The sequence below is a fragment of the Thunnus thynnus genome, chromosome 7 (assembly GCF_963924715.1).
Source record: "Thunnus thynnus chromosome 7, fThuThy2.1, whole genome shotgun sequence".
Taxonomy (NCBI): Eukaryota; Metazoa; Chordata; class Actinopteri; order Scombriformes; family Scombridae; genus Thunnus; species Thunnus thynnus.
The window spans coordinates 22233858-22249965 of record NC_089523.1 but is presented as its reverse complement, the minus strand read 5'-3'; the positions used below and the strand labels follow the sequence as shown (position 1 = coordinate 22249965).

Below are 16108 nucleotides of genomic sequence, written 5' to 3'. Positions count from 1 at the left end.
AATTTGCAGTGGTGACATCACTGCCTTGGTCCACTCATATTTTCCCACAAAAAACAAAAACAAAGCTGCAGTTATATATATATATATATAGATATTTATGTAAACGTAGCCACTGAATAGTTTCAATGTAACACTTAAGTTTATAATAATTAAAAAAGTGAGATTTTGCATACAACCAGCAGATGTCCTACATTGACACTTATCACAGATGTCATACAAGGACCTCTTGTGACTGAAGGATTTGGGGGAAATAATGCCAACTGCCCCATATGTTGCTTAACTGTCAAAATAGTCTGAAATGGAGTAGATATTTAAAGTCCCCCTCCACTCAAAAATGTGTATTGCTTATTGTTACCTCAGTTGGATGTTTGACCTTGAATGTGCAGAATGATCTATGTGCAAAGTTTGATACTAGAAGGTTGTTTTCATATCCACCTGCTGGTGATGAAAGTTTCTCTGTGCTCACCAAAATTCTAAGTTTAAGGCATGATGTTTCACAATACAACTTGTTTAGAAGCCAATCATGGTCCAGTATTCAATTTATTCAAGTGTGATGTGGAGACTTCAAACCTCAAATGCACATACACTAAGAATGGACTTTGCAGTGTAGGAGGCATCGTTTGTCCAGTAGTTAAACTTTTGAAATAAAAAATATAAATATATTTTTTAAATGAGGGAAAGAGAGAAGATTTTATTTAAAGCATTTTAACAAGATAATTGAACTTTTTTTGTGGAAAAACTTAGATACAGATTATTATTAAAGGTAGAGTATTTTATATACATCTTCAAACATATCTGGAAGGGATCTTTAAGGAAAGCAAAGATTACCTTCCACAGAATGCTTTTAATAAATAGCTATAAATTAGACTTAGAGTGGTACAGCAGACCATTGCAACATGTCCCAATCAGTTTTGAGTGTGATTTCTTGTGCACATACTGCACTGACTTTATGATGTTTTCAGTAATTGTAGGTACACTATATTGCCCACTGGTTTAATTTATCCAACAGTTCCAATGTTGGATAAGTGTACCAACAGTTACTCTTGTTTTTAACCTTGCTCTAACTTTTAACCTGAAGTTTGAAGCCTAAAGGTTGTGGCAAGTAGTTGTTTAGAAAAATACACTGAGTTTAAGAGAGGTGACAAACTAAATATATGTCACTTTAATGTTTGCATATGTTTGTTTTTGTTTTTTAAAAAGTTTGCAACAAGTAAACAAGAATTGTTTCACTACACACATTTTCCAATGCTTAGTTTAAGCCTTGCATAACATGAATATATTAATTTACATTGCGCAAATATGTAACATGAAAATGTTTAGGCCTATAATGTGATTGTGTCACTGTTATGTTATTGTATGATACTGTAATCATTGTACAGTTTTTACTATCTTATAGCACAAAATAATGTTACACAGGTCACCTGGGGAAGTTACCTTTTTCATGAATCCAACTTGTTTCACAAGGTCTTTACATTTCTAGCCCTTAAAAGTTTTTTGTCTATATGTATTCACAAGTCAGACAAGTCTTGCAAGTGTTATCCACTAGCGAGACTTGTCTGGCTTGTGAGACTACCTGTGCCTGTACTAGTGTCAGAGCAAAAGCTTTACAAACATTCTTTCCTCTGAGTTGCATGACTCAACAATTGCAATTAAATGTCTTATATAAATCAAGAATTTGCTGACTGTATGAAGAAAAACATGGATAAATGTACTATTTAATCAGTATATATGCTTTCAAACACTGAATCAAAGAAAAGGACAAGTGAGCAATGTTTGATGAGGCTTTCCTCAGGGAACAGTAATTTCTGCCAGGCCAGGACATTACACATAATGCCTGTTTGCCTAAATACCTATGCTAAATAAAAAAAGCACAACTACATGTTATGCAAAGTTTTAAATCCATTGTAACCATTTCTTTATGTTGTGCATAAACACACAGACATGTACAAATAGACATGTTATTGGAGAATGGTAGTCTTTAAATTAAAAAAGCAAAAAATGAAATATTCTAAAAGTGCCATAATATACATGTATGTTAAGAACTCATAACTAGAACAAATGTACTTAAAATATCTAAGGAAAGATCTGTAAGGTCTGTAGAGTATGTATTTATTCATTTTGTGAATTTGAGGCTTTTTATATTTTTGAATTAAAAATTTCAAAAGGTTGGTAAATTATGAGCCAACTCAAGTATTGTAGACTCAATACTAATACTTAAATTTGAGAAGAAAGCTTTGATACAGCATTTTTAGACAATCCTGTTGGCAAATCAGATTTACAGAAAGTATGTGGAACAGTTATAGCCAACAGTTATGTGAATAAATACATTATTATTATTATAAGGCCTACTATTATTATTATTATTAGTGGTGTGTAGTAGGCTAAATTATTTTATTATTAATATTATTAATTCTTTTTGCTTTCTGGCCAAAATTACCTGGTAGGGAGTGTGTTTGGGGGCTATTGACCTCAGTAATTCTAAAATCTATAGCTCTGTAAATTATTTTTGGTTAATTTTTCTTCAAATCCCCAAAGAAATCAGAAAAAACACACAGGCCAACATAATGTAGACTGCCAGACTAATATACTATCTAAGTAGTAGCCTATTGTGGTATCACAAGAGCAAAGTTACCATCATAATAGGTTATGGTGGTTTCAAAATTGGAAATATAAACATAGTCTGACGGTATATATCTTCGCCGGCCGGTAGCAACAGGCCAAACACTGTTAAAAAAAGACAGACAGGGACAACACTGGAGTTATGTGTCCTGTAACTCTGGCCAGTTAGATTTTATTCGTCATTGGTACATCCGGGTACTTTATTTTTTTTGATTGACAGTTGCCATGGCAACAAGCTAGAGCATCGCCATTTTGTCAGGAGGGTTTTTTTCCCCAGCTCAGTCTTTTCAAATGTTCTCCCTTCCCGCCGGAATAATGCTGTCAGTGGATGTATATTTGACGTTTTTGGATAACGAAATGCGTCTAGTGGATCGGATTATGAAGATCAAGAGGCCGACGTTTTAACATAGTTGAAATAATTAGGCGGCGCCGCACTAACTGAGTTGTCCGTGTCTCTGGTCCACCGGGCCGGTTCACTGCGCAGGTTTGGACCGCGCGCCATTTTGTGAAAATTGACACAAAAATTCCTAACCAAAATTATCAGAGGACACGGTTTCTGTTTCATGTTTGAAACACTCCGAATTTAACTGTATTGTCGCGTTTATCGAAGTGGCCGACGCTAAATTTTTGCAAAGACAGCGTTAAAATCAGAATTTGGCATACCGTTTATTCAGCGGTAGCTAGAGTCGTTAGCTTGAGGCTAGCCAGGGCAGGTAGCTAATGTTAGCTGCGTTCATTTTGTCAACTAGCGAGCCAGTTCGCTAAGGTTAGCTAGTAAGTTATGCGTGCTAGTTAACGTTAGCATGTTGCTAGTCATCAGCTGATAGAAACGTTAGTCAAAAGTTGCTTCGATCGCCGATGTTGTTCATTAAAGCTTGGGATATGAAAGGCGTATTAAATCTGGCTGGCGAGTTATTTTAGAGTTTGCCGGTCAGAGGAAGGGGATCGGATTTAACGTTAACATTACTCGCTAACCGTGCAGGGAGGGGAGAATCTCAAGCTGGATAAGTTTCCTCATCATACAGGTTATTGGACTTTAAATGAAGATCGTGCCATCAGAGGTGAGCAATTATATTTTTTCTCTTTGACATCAGCCTTCATCGGCTCAAAAAATGCACGTTAACGTTTTCGCAGATGTATATAAATGTAACTCGAATGGTTCACAATGATGGACGCGACAGTGAAGTTGAGGACGGTAGCTTATGGTATGGCGGCTAGCTAACATTTTGTGGCGGTGCCGACTCCGCTGAAGCCAGCGGTAACATTTGCTTCCAGTCAGTAGGTCAACGGACTCATTTTAATGTCGGATGGGAACAGCTTTCCGGCTGGCTGTGGACTAGAAGGTGCAGCGGATTGTGTGGGCTTGGACGGAGAGTCATGCTGGCACGGTGTTAACGTTACAGCTAACGTTAACCCTGCGATATTAGACAGTGTCATTGTACGATTGAAGCAAATGTTGCCGTGTAAGCTAACAGCCCCGTTTGATTTACTGTCAATGCAATGTCTGATTTTATTAATACTAGATGTGTAGGTTGGGTTTTAGAGTTAGACGGTACGGGAGCTCACCTAGCTAACCTGGCTAACGCCTGATAGCTAATTCGGCTAACCTGGCTAATGGTTAACGATGACTTGTTGACGAACCAGCTGAATGGGCCCCACAACCCGCTGGCTGAACACAGCGTCACTAGCTAACGTTGGATTGGTGAGAGATATGCTTGCTTGTCCCGCAGTTTTTTCAGGGTAACGGTAACGACGACAACGTTAGCTAGTTAGACTGCTAACGGTAACGTGAGCCTGAATACGTTTGTCATTTATACGAGGAATTGGAGGCACACACGGACGTTATGTAGCAAGAGAGGACGCAAATTAACACTGAATATGCTTTCTAAATTCCAACCATGACGAGATCTACCCCATCATCTGTAAGTATAGAGCCACTCGGGCACCGTCTTTATACACGAAGGTTAGGCTTTTAATTGTTTTGGATGGGTTACATTTCATTCAGCTTTGAAACGGATCTAATCAGTTGGGCGTGAGAAGATGACACATAGGCTTATTACAGAGGTCTTTAGCCAACACTTATGATATGATACAGCTACTAATAGCAAGCTAGCTGTCGTTATATTTAGACCTAAATAGGCCCGTTTATGCCGTGATGAGTAGAGCCAGGAAAGGAACTGTTCATGTGTCAGTACTGAAAATGAAGAATAATCAAACGTTTGGGAGAGTTCAGAGCTACAAGTGCGCTTGCAAAATGGCTTTGTGGTCAAATAAAGCTTGAATTTTGCCAAAAGGGTTAGTGAATTATAAAAAGTCAAATTCACCTGATAGTTATGTCAGTCTGATATCACGTATTATGTTTGTAAAATGGGCTCAAACCAAACTTTTTCAGCTCTTTGTGAATTTGCATAATCTTATATAGTAATTTCTCTTAGGTCAGTTGGGCTCTGACTACCAATTACCTATTGAAAAAAGTCTATAAGGTCCTCAAATCCACTACAATATAAAAAGTAGATTGTCTATGGACATGCTGAGAAGGAGATCCAGTGCTGTGAAGTCCACAACAATATCAATCCTGATTTGTTTTGTTAATTGGTAGGTAGTTTGTGTCTATTTGTTTTTAATAGTTTCACACAAGAGCTTCAGGCCTTCTGTATTTTGAAAGTTTAATTGCCTACGCTTTAACTACTTTTGACTCTTGCCCTACAAGATGCTCACCTTTTTTGAATTTTAGCTATATTTTTTAATTCCTCGATATGTTGATATATTTGCCCCTAGCACACAAAGTTTTGGGGGTGTCGTCTGTTCTTAAGGGGTCATCTGTCCCTTCCTCTCAACTAAAGTTTAACCACTATGAAGTTAAATCCCACCAAAGATGCACAATGATAATGATCTGTTTTTATTCTTTGTAGTGGGTTGTGGTTTGCTGCTGGACTCTCCTCCCAGGATGATATGAAATTTTACAGGAGACGATGCATCCAGGTTAGCTGCTATATATTAAGCCTTAACCCTTTGGTGGGAAGTGGTGAACCTAAGATCTCCTTCTCTTTAACTTATTTTGCTGTTTTGAATTTTGCTTCCAGGCTCACAAATGTGAGGACATTCTTATGTGGGAAAAAGTCAAACAATTTCTTAAGCATTATAAAGACTGGTCAATACAGTATATTACACTTACATTTAATGTAGTTTAACTTTTAATGTAACAGAGCTTAAAATGATTAAAATTTGTTTTACATCATTGTCTTCAGGTCACAGCTGAACAAGCAGGAAAATAAAGACAACTAGTCATGACAAATCAGTCTTATTGCTTTAAATCTGTGTGTGTGGATAAAAAGTATTTTAAAAAAAGGTTAAAATTGAAATTATTAGGTTTAGGCTTACCCAATTTAGCTAAATTATTGTCAGTATATTTGGGTAAACATGAGATTTATTATTTTTTTTATTATTATTATTATTATTAATAATAATAAAAAAATAATAATAATAATAGTAAGTGTGTGTGTGTGTGTATATATATTATATATATATACATATATACACATATATATGTATATATATATATGTATATATCTATATATAATATAATCTTGGTTTCTTAAAATACAGCCCTTGCCTGTGCTCTATCATCTTACAGTTCCTCTTATTTCTGTCAGTGGATGTGTATTTTTTCCTTTTCCAAAGCTGGGTCAGCTTTCTAACGCTCTCAGATGGAGTGCAGGTTTTGGGCTGTGCAGCTATTTTGCTGTCAGGCTCTTGTGTTGAAAGCAGCGTCTAAGTGTGCCAAAGTTCAATTTTATTTCTTGTTTATTTCTTGTTTTCTCATTGGAAAATGGGAGCAGCTCTGCCCTGGCAACAAAAGTAGGCTATTTGCATACTGCGTTGTGATTGGTCTGTGCATTGATGGGCTTGCCAAATCACGCTGTATCTCTGTGGTGATAGGCTATGCTAATTAGGTGCTGTTGCTGGGATTCTGAATAGTGGTTACTGTGTAGCACTGGTGAATTGTGTTGTCTGGTGAGAGATGCTGATAGCTGAACATGCTATTTAATAATTTTTTGATTCCTTCTGGCTTAAAATGAAGGATGATTCACTGTACAGTGTGGAGATGCTTTATTTTCACCCCTTTTTACTGTTAAACCTGCTGTTTTGCTCCTTTTTCTTCACAAAGGTTGATATATTACTGTTATATTTTATTTTGTGGTTATTCTTTGATGCATTTTTACGTCTTTACATGTTATACAAAAGACACTATGTATTAACCTGACATTTCTCTCAACAATGAATTTATCCTTGTTATTGTTCTCCACATCTCATGATCATTTTGTCTGTTTTAAAGTGTGATCTTAATAATTTCAACATACATGTAAATATTACAAATGCATAATTTGCATTTTGCATATATTTCTATTCCTTAAAGGTAAATTAAGACATTTTAGGTTGAGAAAAATCCTCACTGGTTAAATTTAGCAGCAAATAATGCCTATTTATATGAAATGTGCACAATATGTAGCAAGTATATTTTCCTGTTTTGTTTTTGGGCCATAATCTCTTGTGTGGAAGAGGAAATACAGCAATTCTACATTAAGATTATTACCCTTTTTGCATCTTTCTGGGTTTTGTTGTATGTCATGTTGAGTTAAGTTAATATGCAACTCATGGCAGTGTTAATTTCTTCCAGGAGGAGAGACTTCAGCATGCAAACCTTCGTCCGTCCGGCTTGCGCCCTCTTTTTCTTTACACACTGCTGGTCTTCAGATGGCTGCTCCAATGCCCCATACGCACCAGCAGTACAGTGACCGCCACCAGCCAAGCACTGACCAATCTGTTACGGTCTTACCGTACAGCGACCAGACACCACAGCTCACTGCCAATCAGGTACACTAACAGGGTTACTACCTACACATGCTGCTCTTGGATTTCTTTTATTCTTAAAGTGTGGTGTTACAAGAATTGCAATACTGGTGTGATATGAAAGTCTACTTCCTTTTTTGCTGCTGTCACCAGGCAGAGTAGCTGCTTGTCAAATGTTTTTTTTCAGTCTAGCCATTTAATATTGTGCAAAATTTATTGTATTAAATTTAATGAACAGCCTCTAAGATTTAGTAAGAGCCTTGTTACTTACCAAGGTACTGTGCATATTGTTTATGAAATTTTGTGATTTTCCCTTTTGATACTTCAGAGGCACATGCCCCAGTGCTTTCGTGACCCAACTTCAGCTCCCCTGAGGAAGCTCTCCATTGACCTTATCAAAACATACAAACACATCAATGAGGTTAGTTTTGTTTTTCTTTAAATGCATCTATCTATATAATCAATTTTATATTGTTAATATTATTGGAATTGTAAAGATTTTATATTACATGAAACATCTTCGGGTATGATCATGTGAACTGTTTTGTTAATTTATAGGTGTATTATGCAAAAAAGAAGCGACGGCACCAACAGGGTCAGGGTGAAGACTCCAGTCACAAAAAAGAGAGGAAAGTCTTTAATGATGGCTATGACGATGATAACTATGACTACATCGTCAAGAATGGGGAGAAGTGGATGGACCGCTATGAGATTGATTCCTTGATAGGAAAAGGATCCTTTGGACAGGTGCTTACTTATAAATTCCACACACACACACACACACTCACACTCTCTTGGGTGAGTATATGATGGAGAAAATTGTTATTAAGTTGGATAATTGTGATTTCTAATGCCACCAACTGAAGGTTTTTCATATTTAGTCAACTTAATAGGTGTTAATGTTCATTATCATAATAACTGTTCCAGTTTAACTTTGGGAAAGAAATTAATGTTTTTTGTTGGCATCTTTAGGTCGTGAAAGCATATGACCGTGCAGAGCAGGAATGGGTTGCCATTAAGATCATCAAGAACAAGAAAGCTTTCCTCAATCAAGCCCAGATTGAAGTGCGCCTCCTAGAGCTCATGAACAAACATGATACCGAGATGAAATACTACATCGGTAATTAACTCTTGCAATCTGCCTCAAATATGACTAGACATAAAATAAATGAGGGCTTTCCTTTACTTTGACTAACATTGGTACAATTTGGTTCTTTTGCAGTTCACCTAAAGCGTCACTTCATGTTTCGGAACCACCTCTGCCTCGTGTTTGAGATGCTCTCATATAACCTGTATGACTTGCTCCGAAATACCAACTTCCGTGGCGTCTCACTCAACCTCACCCGGAAGTTCGCCCAGCAGCTATGCACGGCGCTGCTCTTCCTGGCCACGCCTGAGCTCAGCATCATCCACTGTGACCTGAAGCCTGAGAACATCCTCCTCTGTAACCCCAAGAGGAGTGCCATCAAAATAGTGGACTTTGGCAGTTCATGCCAACTGGGACAAAGGGTATCTAGCTGCAGTTATCCTTATCAGCAACCCTATGAGTGCATGCAAGAATGGCTCTGATAATCTATGATGGTTGGTGTGTTGATTCTAAGCAAAGGTGTAATGAGGAGAATCTAAGTGCCTATGCTTTCTTTTTGTAGATATATCAATATATCCAGAGTCGCTTCTACCGTTCCCCAGAGGTGCTGCTGGGAATGCCCTATGATCTGGCCATTGACATGTGGTCCTTGGGTTGCATCTTGGTAGAGATGCACACTGGAGAACCTCTCTTCAGCGGAGCCAATGAGGTATAAGGCCAGAAAACATTGAACTGAAATATTTACTCATATTTCTGTGTTGTTTTTGTGATATATATTGTAATATAATTGAACATTCTTTCATTGATATCAACTATTATGTGTGATCCCACATTAAAAAATCTGAATTGTATGTACATGTGCATGTTCCCATTCACTTGAATGAGAAAGTATGTCCAAACGTTTGACTGGTACTGTATATTCAAAAATATTTGAAATGGTGGAATTACTTCACAGTAGACAAACATCCAAAGGTGCCCTGAAACAATGTTCAACTTTCACTTAATGTCTAGCTTACAAAACTTGCGAGTTTCGCAAGTGAAGTTCACAAGTCTGAAACATATCACACATCACACAGTTGTCAAATATGTTGTTGTTGTAATTGTGGTCGCCTTCCTCAGCCTATATGTTTTGACCGTTAACTCATCTTGATTTAACATTTGATGGCATTTAACTTCACATATAATGGATATAAAACTGTATTTGCATGTGTTGACTTTTAAATTGCAAAAATACCATATAAATACCATTTATGAGTTTTGCCTTGTGGTTTCCTCTGACAGCACATGTAGTAACTTTATTAATAACAATTTCCCAGGTGGACCAGATGAACAAAATAGTTGAGGTTCTTGGTATCCCGCCTAATCACATAATGGACCTAGCCCCAAAAGCCAGGAAGTTCTTTGAGAAGCTTTCGGATGGTACATGGAGTGTTAAGAAGACCAAAGATGGCAAAAGGGTGAGCGCATTTCTTTGCAGCTCTTCTGATGTCCTTTTGTGTTGTGATTATTATTAAAACCAAGGTAGTAAGTGTTAGGAAATACAGAAGTCACTGGTGTGCAAATCTCTTAATCTTTTCTACTTTGCCTTAAATAGTATAAACCTCCAGCCTCGCGGAAGCTCCACTCCATCCTGGGTGTGGAGACAGGGGGTCCAGGTGGCCGACGGGCGGGAGAGTCTGGCCATGCTGTTGCTGACTACTTGAAGTTCAAGGACCTGATCCTCCGGATGCTGGACTATGACCCTAAGAGCCGCATCCAGCCCTACTATGCCCTGCAGCACAGCTTCTTCAAGAAGACTGCGGATGAGGGGACCAATACAAGTAGCAGCGTGTCTACAAGCCCCGCGTTGGAGCAGTCCCAGTCTTCAGGAACCACCTCCAGCACCTCCTCTAGTTCAGGTATCTGCCACCTGAAACCTCTAACAGACATATCGCTTCACTGTAATTAGGAGTATTGATAAAGTAAATTTGTAAAACTTGGCATCAGTAATGTGACCTGTAGCAAATAAAGAGTAAGATAAACCCTTTATTTATTCAAATGTACCTCACTGTTGAACTTCAAACATTAAAATGTGTGTTGTGTGCTTTAGTTAACGTTAACTTAGCCTGTTTTATCATTTGACATATTTTATGTGATGTTGTTATGGCTGCATTTCTGTGACACTTCTATTTACCCCTCAGGAGGGTCATCTGGGACAAGTACCAGTGGCAGAGCAAGATCAGACCCTACCCATCACCACTTGCATAGTGGAGGACACTTTGGCACAGCCATGCCTGCCATTGATGGTGACAGCCTCTGCCCACAGGTCGGAAGAAATAAGTCGAGTCACTAATGTAGTGTTCATTTAAAATTTCAAGTGTTTTTATTCCCTTTTCTTCTTAATATTGGTACATTTTTACTAATTTAGCATTAACTCAAATGCCACAGTAGTAGAAGCATGGTATGTGATTATTAAAACTTCTTGATATCAGTCTTTAAAGAGTTGATGAATTCATTACTAATTGACCTATATAGTTTAAGTTGCTCTTGATTGTTGTTTATGGTCTTGGTCTAATAAAAGACAGCAGTAAAACTCCAAAACTGCTGTCTCTCTATTTCTTAACATCAATAAAAATTGAAATTAAGTGCCCTTAAGATGTATCATGAAAAAGGAGAGATTCTCTATAATGTCTGTCAGGCCTTACCTCGAGGAATGATAAACTTCAGACAGGTGACCCTTGTTATTTGCTTGACATTAACAGGCAAGACAGCCTTACCCACCCCCGCTGGTGTGGGGAGGTGGCGTCGGACCAGAGTCAGTCACCGGAGAGACCCACCCAGTCCAGGAGACCACCTTCCATGTTCCCCCTCAGCACCCTAAGGCCCTGCATCCCCACTCACATACTCATCACCACCATGGGCAGATGATGGCTACACGGCCACGCCCACGCCACTACACCTCCCCGACACACAGCTCCTCGACACAGGACTCCATGGAGGTGGTTCATGGCCATCTGTCTATGACCTCCCTGTCTTCCTCTGCCTCCTCTTCCTCTACATCGTCCTCTTCCACTGGGAACCATGGCAACCAGGCCTACCAGCTCCGCCATTTGCCCGCCGGAGCCCTTGACTTTGGTCAGAATGGTGGGCTGAGCATGGGGCTAGGTGCCTTCTCGAACCCACGGCAGGAGACTGGCATGGCAGCGCACCCTGCATTCTCCATGGGCACGAACACAGGGCCTGCCCACTACCTAGCGGAAGGCCACCTGGGCATGAGGCAGGGCATGGACCGGGAAGAGTCTCCAATGACTGGAGTGTGTGTGCAGCAGAGTTCTATGGCCAGCTCGTGACTGCACTGACATTTGGCTGTGTGTTCCCCCTGTGCGTCATTTTTAAGGTGGTGTTTTTTACTACAAGGTGTGTTGAGAACAAAAGCTGCTCACGTCAGAAGGGAGATATCACTGAACCGCTACTACAGAGAAAAACCTTTGTTAAAAAGTATATATGTAATTTTCATCAGTTTTTCTTTTGCAATCATTAGGCACAAAATAATACTGCAGAGTAACCATAGTGAGATTGAGACATCCATCTTACCATTTCACCAGTTTCATGTAACCACCAAGTAATCACCATATGGTATTATGTGGCAAAATCTTATGAGGAGCATTTCAGAGCAAAGTTTGAAGCTGTTTTGCAGGTAGCTGTTGGTGATGAAATGCTTGGCGTCCTCTTTTCGTGGACTGCCTGACATTACTGTTCCACTGGTTCTTAATTATTTTGCCCTTTTTAAGTGAAATTTCACGTAAAAGCTGCTTGTAAATCCTGTAGCTTGACAATGAGGGGAAGTGTTTGCGGTGATATTTCTTGTTGTTGGTCGGTATTGTGTAACTCTGTTAAAGGGGAGCACATAGCAGTGGAGTCCCTATAGCGTGTGCTGGCCGGGTGGAGAGGAGACCCCGCAGGTGGATACTGACACCAACCGGGGTCGAAGGAGAGGGAAGCACCACCCCTCAGGCCTAGAGGCCCCCGTAGTCCTGCAAGCTGCAACCGGGCCCGGCACAGACGAGAGCAGCGATGGGCACGGGAGACGAAAGGATCCAGCCCAGTGAAAGGAAGACAGTCAGTGGCTGGTTCTAAATAACCCTTTGGCCTTATGACTCATGGACTTGGAATGGGATGGAGCTGGACATTATCATTTGAATTAAGATGGCTTTTCTCTATTTTTCTCTCTAGACAGCCCTTAATTCTTTAAGGAAATTAAAACAATTTAGAAAAGGTAAATAAGAATGGTAATTTGAGGCCTTTCTCGACAAAGATTTCTTCTTCAGCAGGGCCCCACATAACAGGGTCTTATTGTACACAACAACCTCCTAAACATTACTTCCTTGAAAATCTTATTCACTGGTTAAGGATTTTGCAGTGGAAAGAACTATTCCAGAGTCTACCCTTTTATGTTTTTTGTTATTTTTCCCTTTTGCATGTAGTTCCTCATCAGAACCACCTGCACAAGTCTCTCCATCCAAAACATGGAAACTGAAGAAAAAAATGAGTTAAGTGACTGCCTTTTTTCTCCTCAAATTATGCTGTGAATTTTACAAGAATTTATTTTCCCTTTGGATATGTTTTTATACCAAAGCAGTTGTTTTATAGCATATAGGTGTCTGTAACCAATAATGTAGCAGTTCACCACTTTGACGCAAAGTTTATCAAGATCTTATTTTAACGTCAATACAAACAGCTGCAATATATTACTTTAGCAAAACTGGAGACCGTTGTTGAGACCGTTGGCTATTGTGTATTCTGGCCAGATTTGTTTGCAACGTTTTACCAAAACTGTTTCCATATTAATTGGTAGATTATTTTGGGAGTCTTTTAAAAACTTTGGTATGTTAGAGAATTTGGTAGTTACTCTGCAGGCTCCGGAGTAGCAAGATAGAAGCTGATGGTTAAAAAAAAAAAAAGGAGACTAATGCGTTCTATTTCTGTGTTGTCGTTTTTCTTTTGCCCCCATCATACTATTTCAAAGGGTTTTGCTGCCTTTCATACATCATTTGGTCAACTTGGCTAGTTTCTGCCGTGAAGCAAGACTTTATGTCATTTTCTTGGCAGGGTAAGGATAATTGTGGCAAATCAGTTTGTGTTGAATGGTATTGTTCTGATTTGGTAGGGCAGATCCCCATGATTGTTGTCCTATTCAAAGGGAAAGGGTGTCCGTCAGCCCACAATCACATGCTTTGCCTAGGCAGACATGCATGTCCTCAAAACATTACAGTCAATAACCAGATTTTTTTTTATATCAGGGATTTTGAAGTGCTTTCTTTCTTCTGTTGCTCATTTTACCAGTTTTGAAATTAGAGAGAAAACCTGCTCACAGCCACCGTTCAAATTAAGGGCAGGCCACAGGTCATGCTGTTGTCATTTTAAAGGAGAAACCATCATAAGAAATCATGCTTGGTATTTCCACAAACACAAATGTAAAGCTACCTATATTGAGATTGGGGTTTTATCTGGATGTCAAGGTTAATTGCAAATTTGCAATCATTTTTCATACCCCGCAGAATTTGAGACATTTAGAAATTGCCAGTGGTTTTTATTACTGGCACTCATACTGGTACTAAACATTCCAAAAATAAAGACTGAAAAAGAAAAAAAAATTGACTGCAGTGACTCGTAAGTGTGCGCCTATTTCAGATCATGCTGATTGACCTCTTATTTAGAGCAGTTGTCATGAAATGCAGCCCCTTTTTAATAGTTGAAATAGAATTTATGTATATATTTATATTTTTTTAATAAAGGAAGTATAGAACTCACTACCTTGCTCCTGCTGGTATGTTGATTATGTTTGTCAATTTGGTGACCATTCAGTGGGCAGGAACTCCTGTTTTCTTAGTGGCAAAACCTTGCCTTTTGGCAAAGGTACTTGACTACATCAGGACAACACTATGAGGTAGGGTTTGAATCAAACAGGGAAAGCTAGATCTTCAAACCTTAATAATTTTCACAGGGTATATTGTAAGTGCATGTACATCACAAACCTTACTTTTTGGTTATATGAGAAGCACATGGTTGAAAAAAAGGTTCCATCTTTCATAAGCCTGTTCAGTTTGTGGGTTATACACAAACACGTATACTTGTTGACATATCTGAACACCCAACAGAAGTTGAAATCCTCTTATTTAATTTGGATTTATCCTTTTCATTTTTTGATTTCACATTTTTTCACTTTTTTTGTACATGCAACATGCACTATAGAATTGAACAGCATGGGGGAAAGGATAAGTCCATGTATCCACAGATTGTAAGATCTAGTCAAGACTTTGCTGTGTTTATGACAATGCCCTTTGTATTATATTAAGACAGTCTTATGTATGATATATAAAAAGAAGTTAATTGAATTGCTCTGTGTGTCTTTATTGTTCTCTGCCAACTCCATTTACATTAGCTACTGTCAAAGAAATGTTCACTATTCACCCCTAGTAACATAATAATACATAAACTACAAAGATGCATCATCACACAGCGCTTTTCTCTCTTCCTGACATACCTAATGACGTGAATGTATAAAACGCTGACGATGTAAGTAGAAATACAATAACCTTTCTTATCATCACATTTTATAAAACAAGAAGTCACTCTCTTCTACGCCCTGGCTCGTTGGTCTAGGGGTATGATTCTCGCTTCGGGTGCGAGAGGTCCCGGGTTCAAATCCCGGACGAGCCCTGCTCTTTTAACGCCGATGAATTTAAAAAAAACATCACATCTGTGAGAGTGGATTGATTGTGACTCATATATAGCCATCGTAAATATCAAATAAAACAATATAATCTCAAGAGCTATGGAGAAAACCGTTGTCACTTGCAGCACATTTCATATTTTGCTTCGGCAATGGCTTCTTGGTGCGGTTTTCGGCTGATAACTGTGTGTTTGGGTATCAGTAATGAGTGCAGATGATAGATATTATAAAACTCACACTGTAATCGCCTGTCAAATCTACATCAAAAGGAGGGCTCGTCCGGGATTTGAACCCGGGACCTCTCGCACCCTAAGCGAGAATCATACCCCTAGACCAACGAGCCATGTATACACTACAAAGTCTACGCAGTTTTTTGTATTGTGGCCTGTTTCATTGACGCTGCTGTATTCTTTTTATATGTCTTTGTTCGTTTCATAACAGCCATGACAAAAAGTAACAGCATTTACTAGCTAGCAAGTAACGTTAGCTAGAAAAATCACCGGGAGCCATCAGTGGGATAGACAGCTAGTAATCGATGGCTAATGGGTTTATTTTCCACAATAGCTATCTTTTTTCAATACCTAGGGTCAACTAAAATCTTTCTTTCACATCAGAAATGAGTCGTCACACAGTATCTACTGTACATCACCTAGTTTAGGACGTAAAGTGAGGATCAATTTGAACGCCCTACCCTCGTAGCTAGCTTTGTTAGCTTCTGTCTTGTGCTGAAACAGCCGGTAGGAGGCAGCAGTGCACCTGGAAAAGTTGTTGACAAATAGACAAAGATGAAGAAGAAGGGACGTTGGGGGGTGGGGTGGAGGGGCTATTACTGTCTTTTA

The 16108-nt window shown here is 38.9% G+C and overlaps 1 protein-coding gene and 2 non-coding genes across 6 annotated transcripts; 2 read left to right on the top strand and 1 right to left on the bottom strand.

Annotated features, from left to right (window-relative positions):
- Positions 1-2850: 2850 nt before the first annotated feature.
- Positions 2851-14931, top strand: dyrk1ab (dual-specificity tyrosine-(Y)-phosphorylation regulated kinase 1A, b). 4 transcript variants are annotated; one of them, XM_067594971.1, is made up of 12 exons: positions 2851-3680; positions 5532-5601; positions 7298-7494; positions 7799-7891; positions 8029-8217; positions 8443-8590; positions 8693-8979; positions 9120-9266; positions 9874-10014; positions 10152-10455; positions 10738-10862; positions 11299-14931. In XM_067594971.1, the coding sequence occupies exons 2-12, from the start codon at positions 5592-5594 to the stop codon at positions 11884-11886; spliced, it is 2229 nt and encodes a 742-aa protein (XP_067451072.1). In that variant the 5' UTR covers positions 2851-3680; positions 5532-5591; the 3' UTR covers positions 11887-14931. The 4 variants fall into 4 exon arrangements, with proteins under 4 accessions (XP_067451072.1, XP_067451074.1, XP_067451073.1 ...); XM_067594972.1 differs by lacking the exon at positions 2851-3680 and adding an exon at positions 3716-4541; XM_067594973.1 differs by lacking the exon at positions 5532-5601.
- Positions 14932-15184: 253 nt separating this feature from the next.
- trnap-cgg (transfer RNA proline (anticodon CGG)) lies at positions 15185-15256 on the top strand. Its single transcript has one exon. It is a non-coding gene; the product is annotated as a tRNA-Pro (tRNA).
- Positions 15257-15540: 284 nt separating this feature from the next.
- On the bottom strand, positions 15541-15612 carry trnap-agg (transfer RNA proline (anticodon AGG)). Its single transcript has one exon. It is a non-coding gene; the product is annotated as a tRNA-Pro (tRNA).
- Positions 15613-16108: the final 496 nt, after the last annotated feature.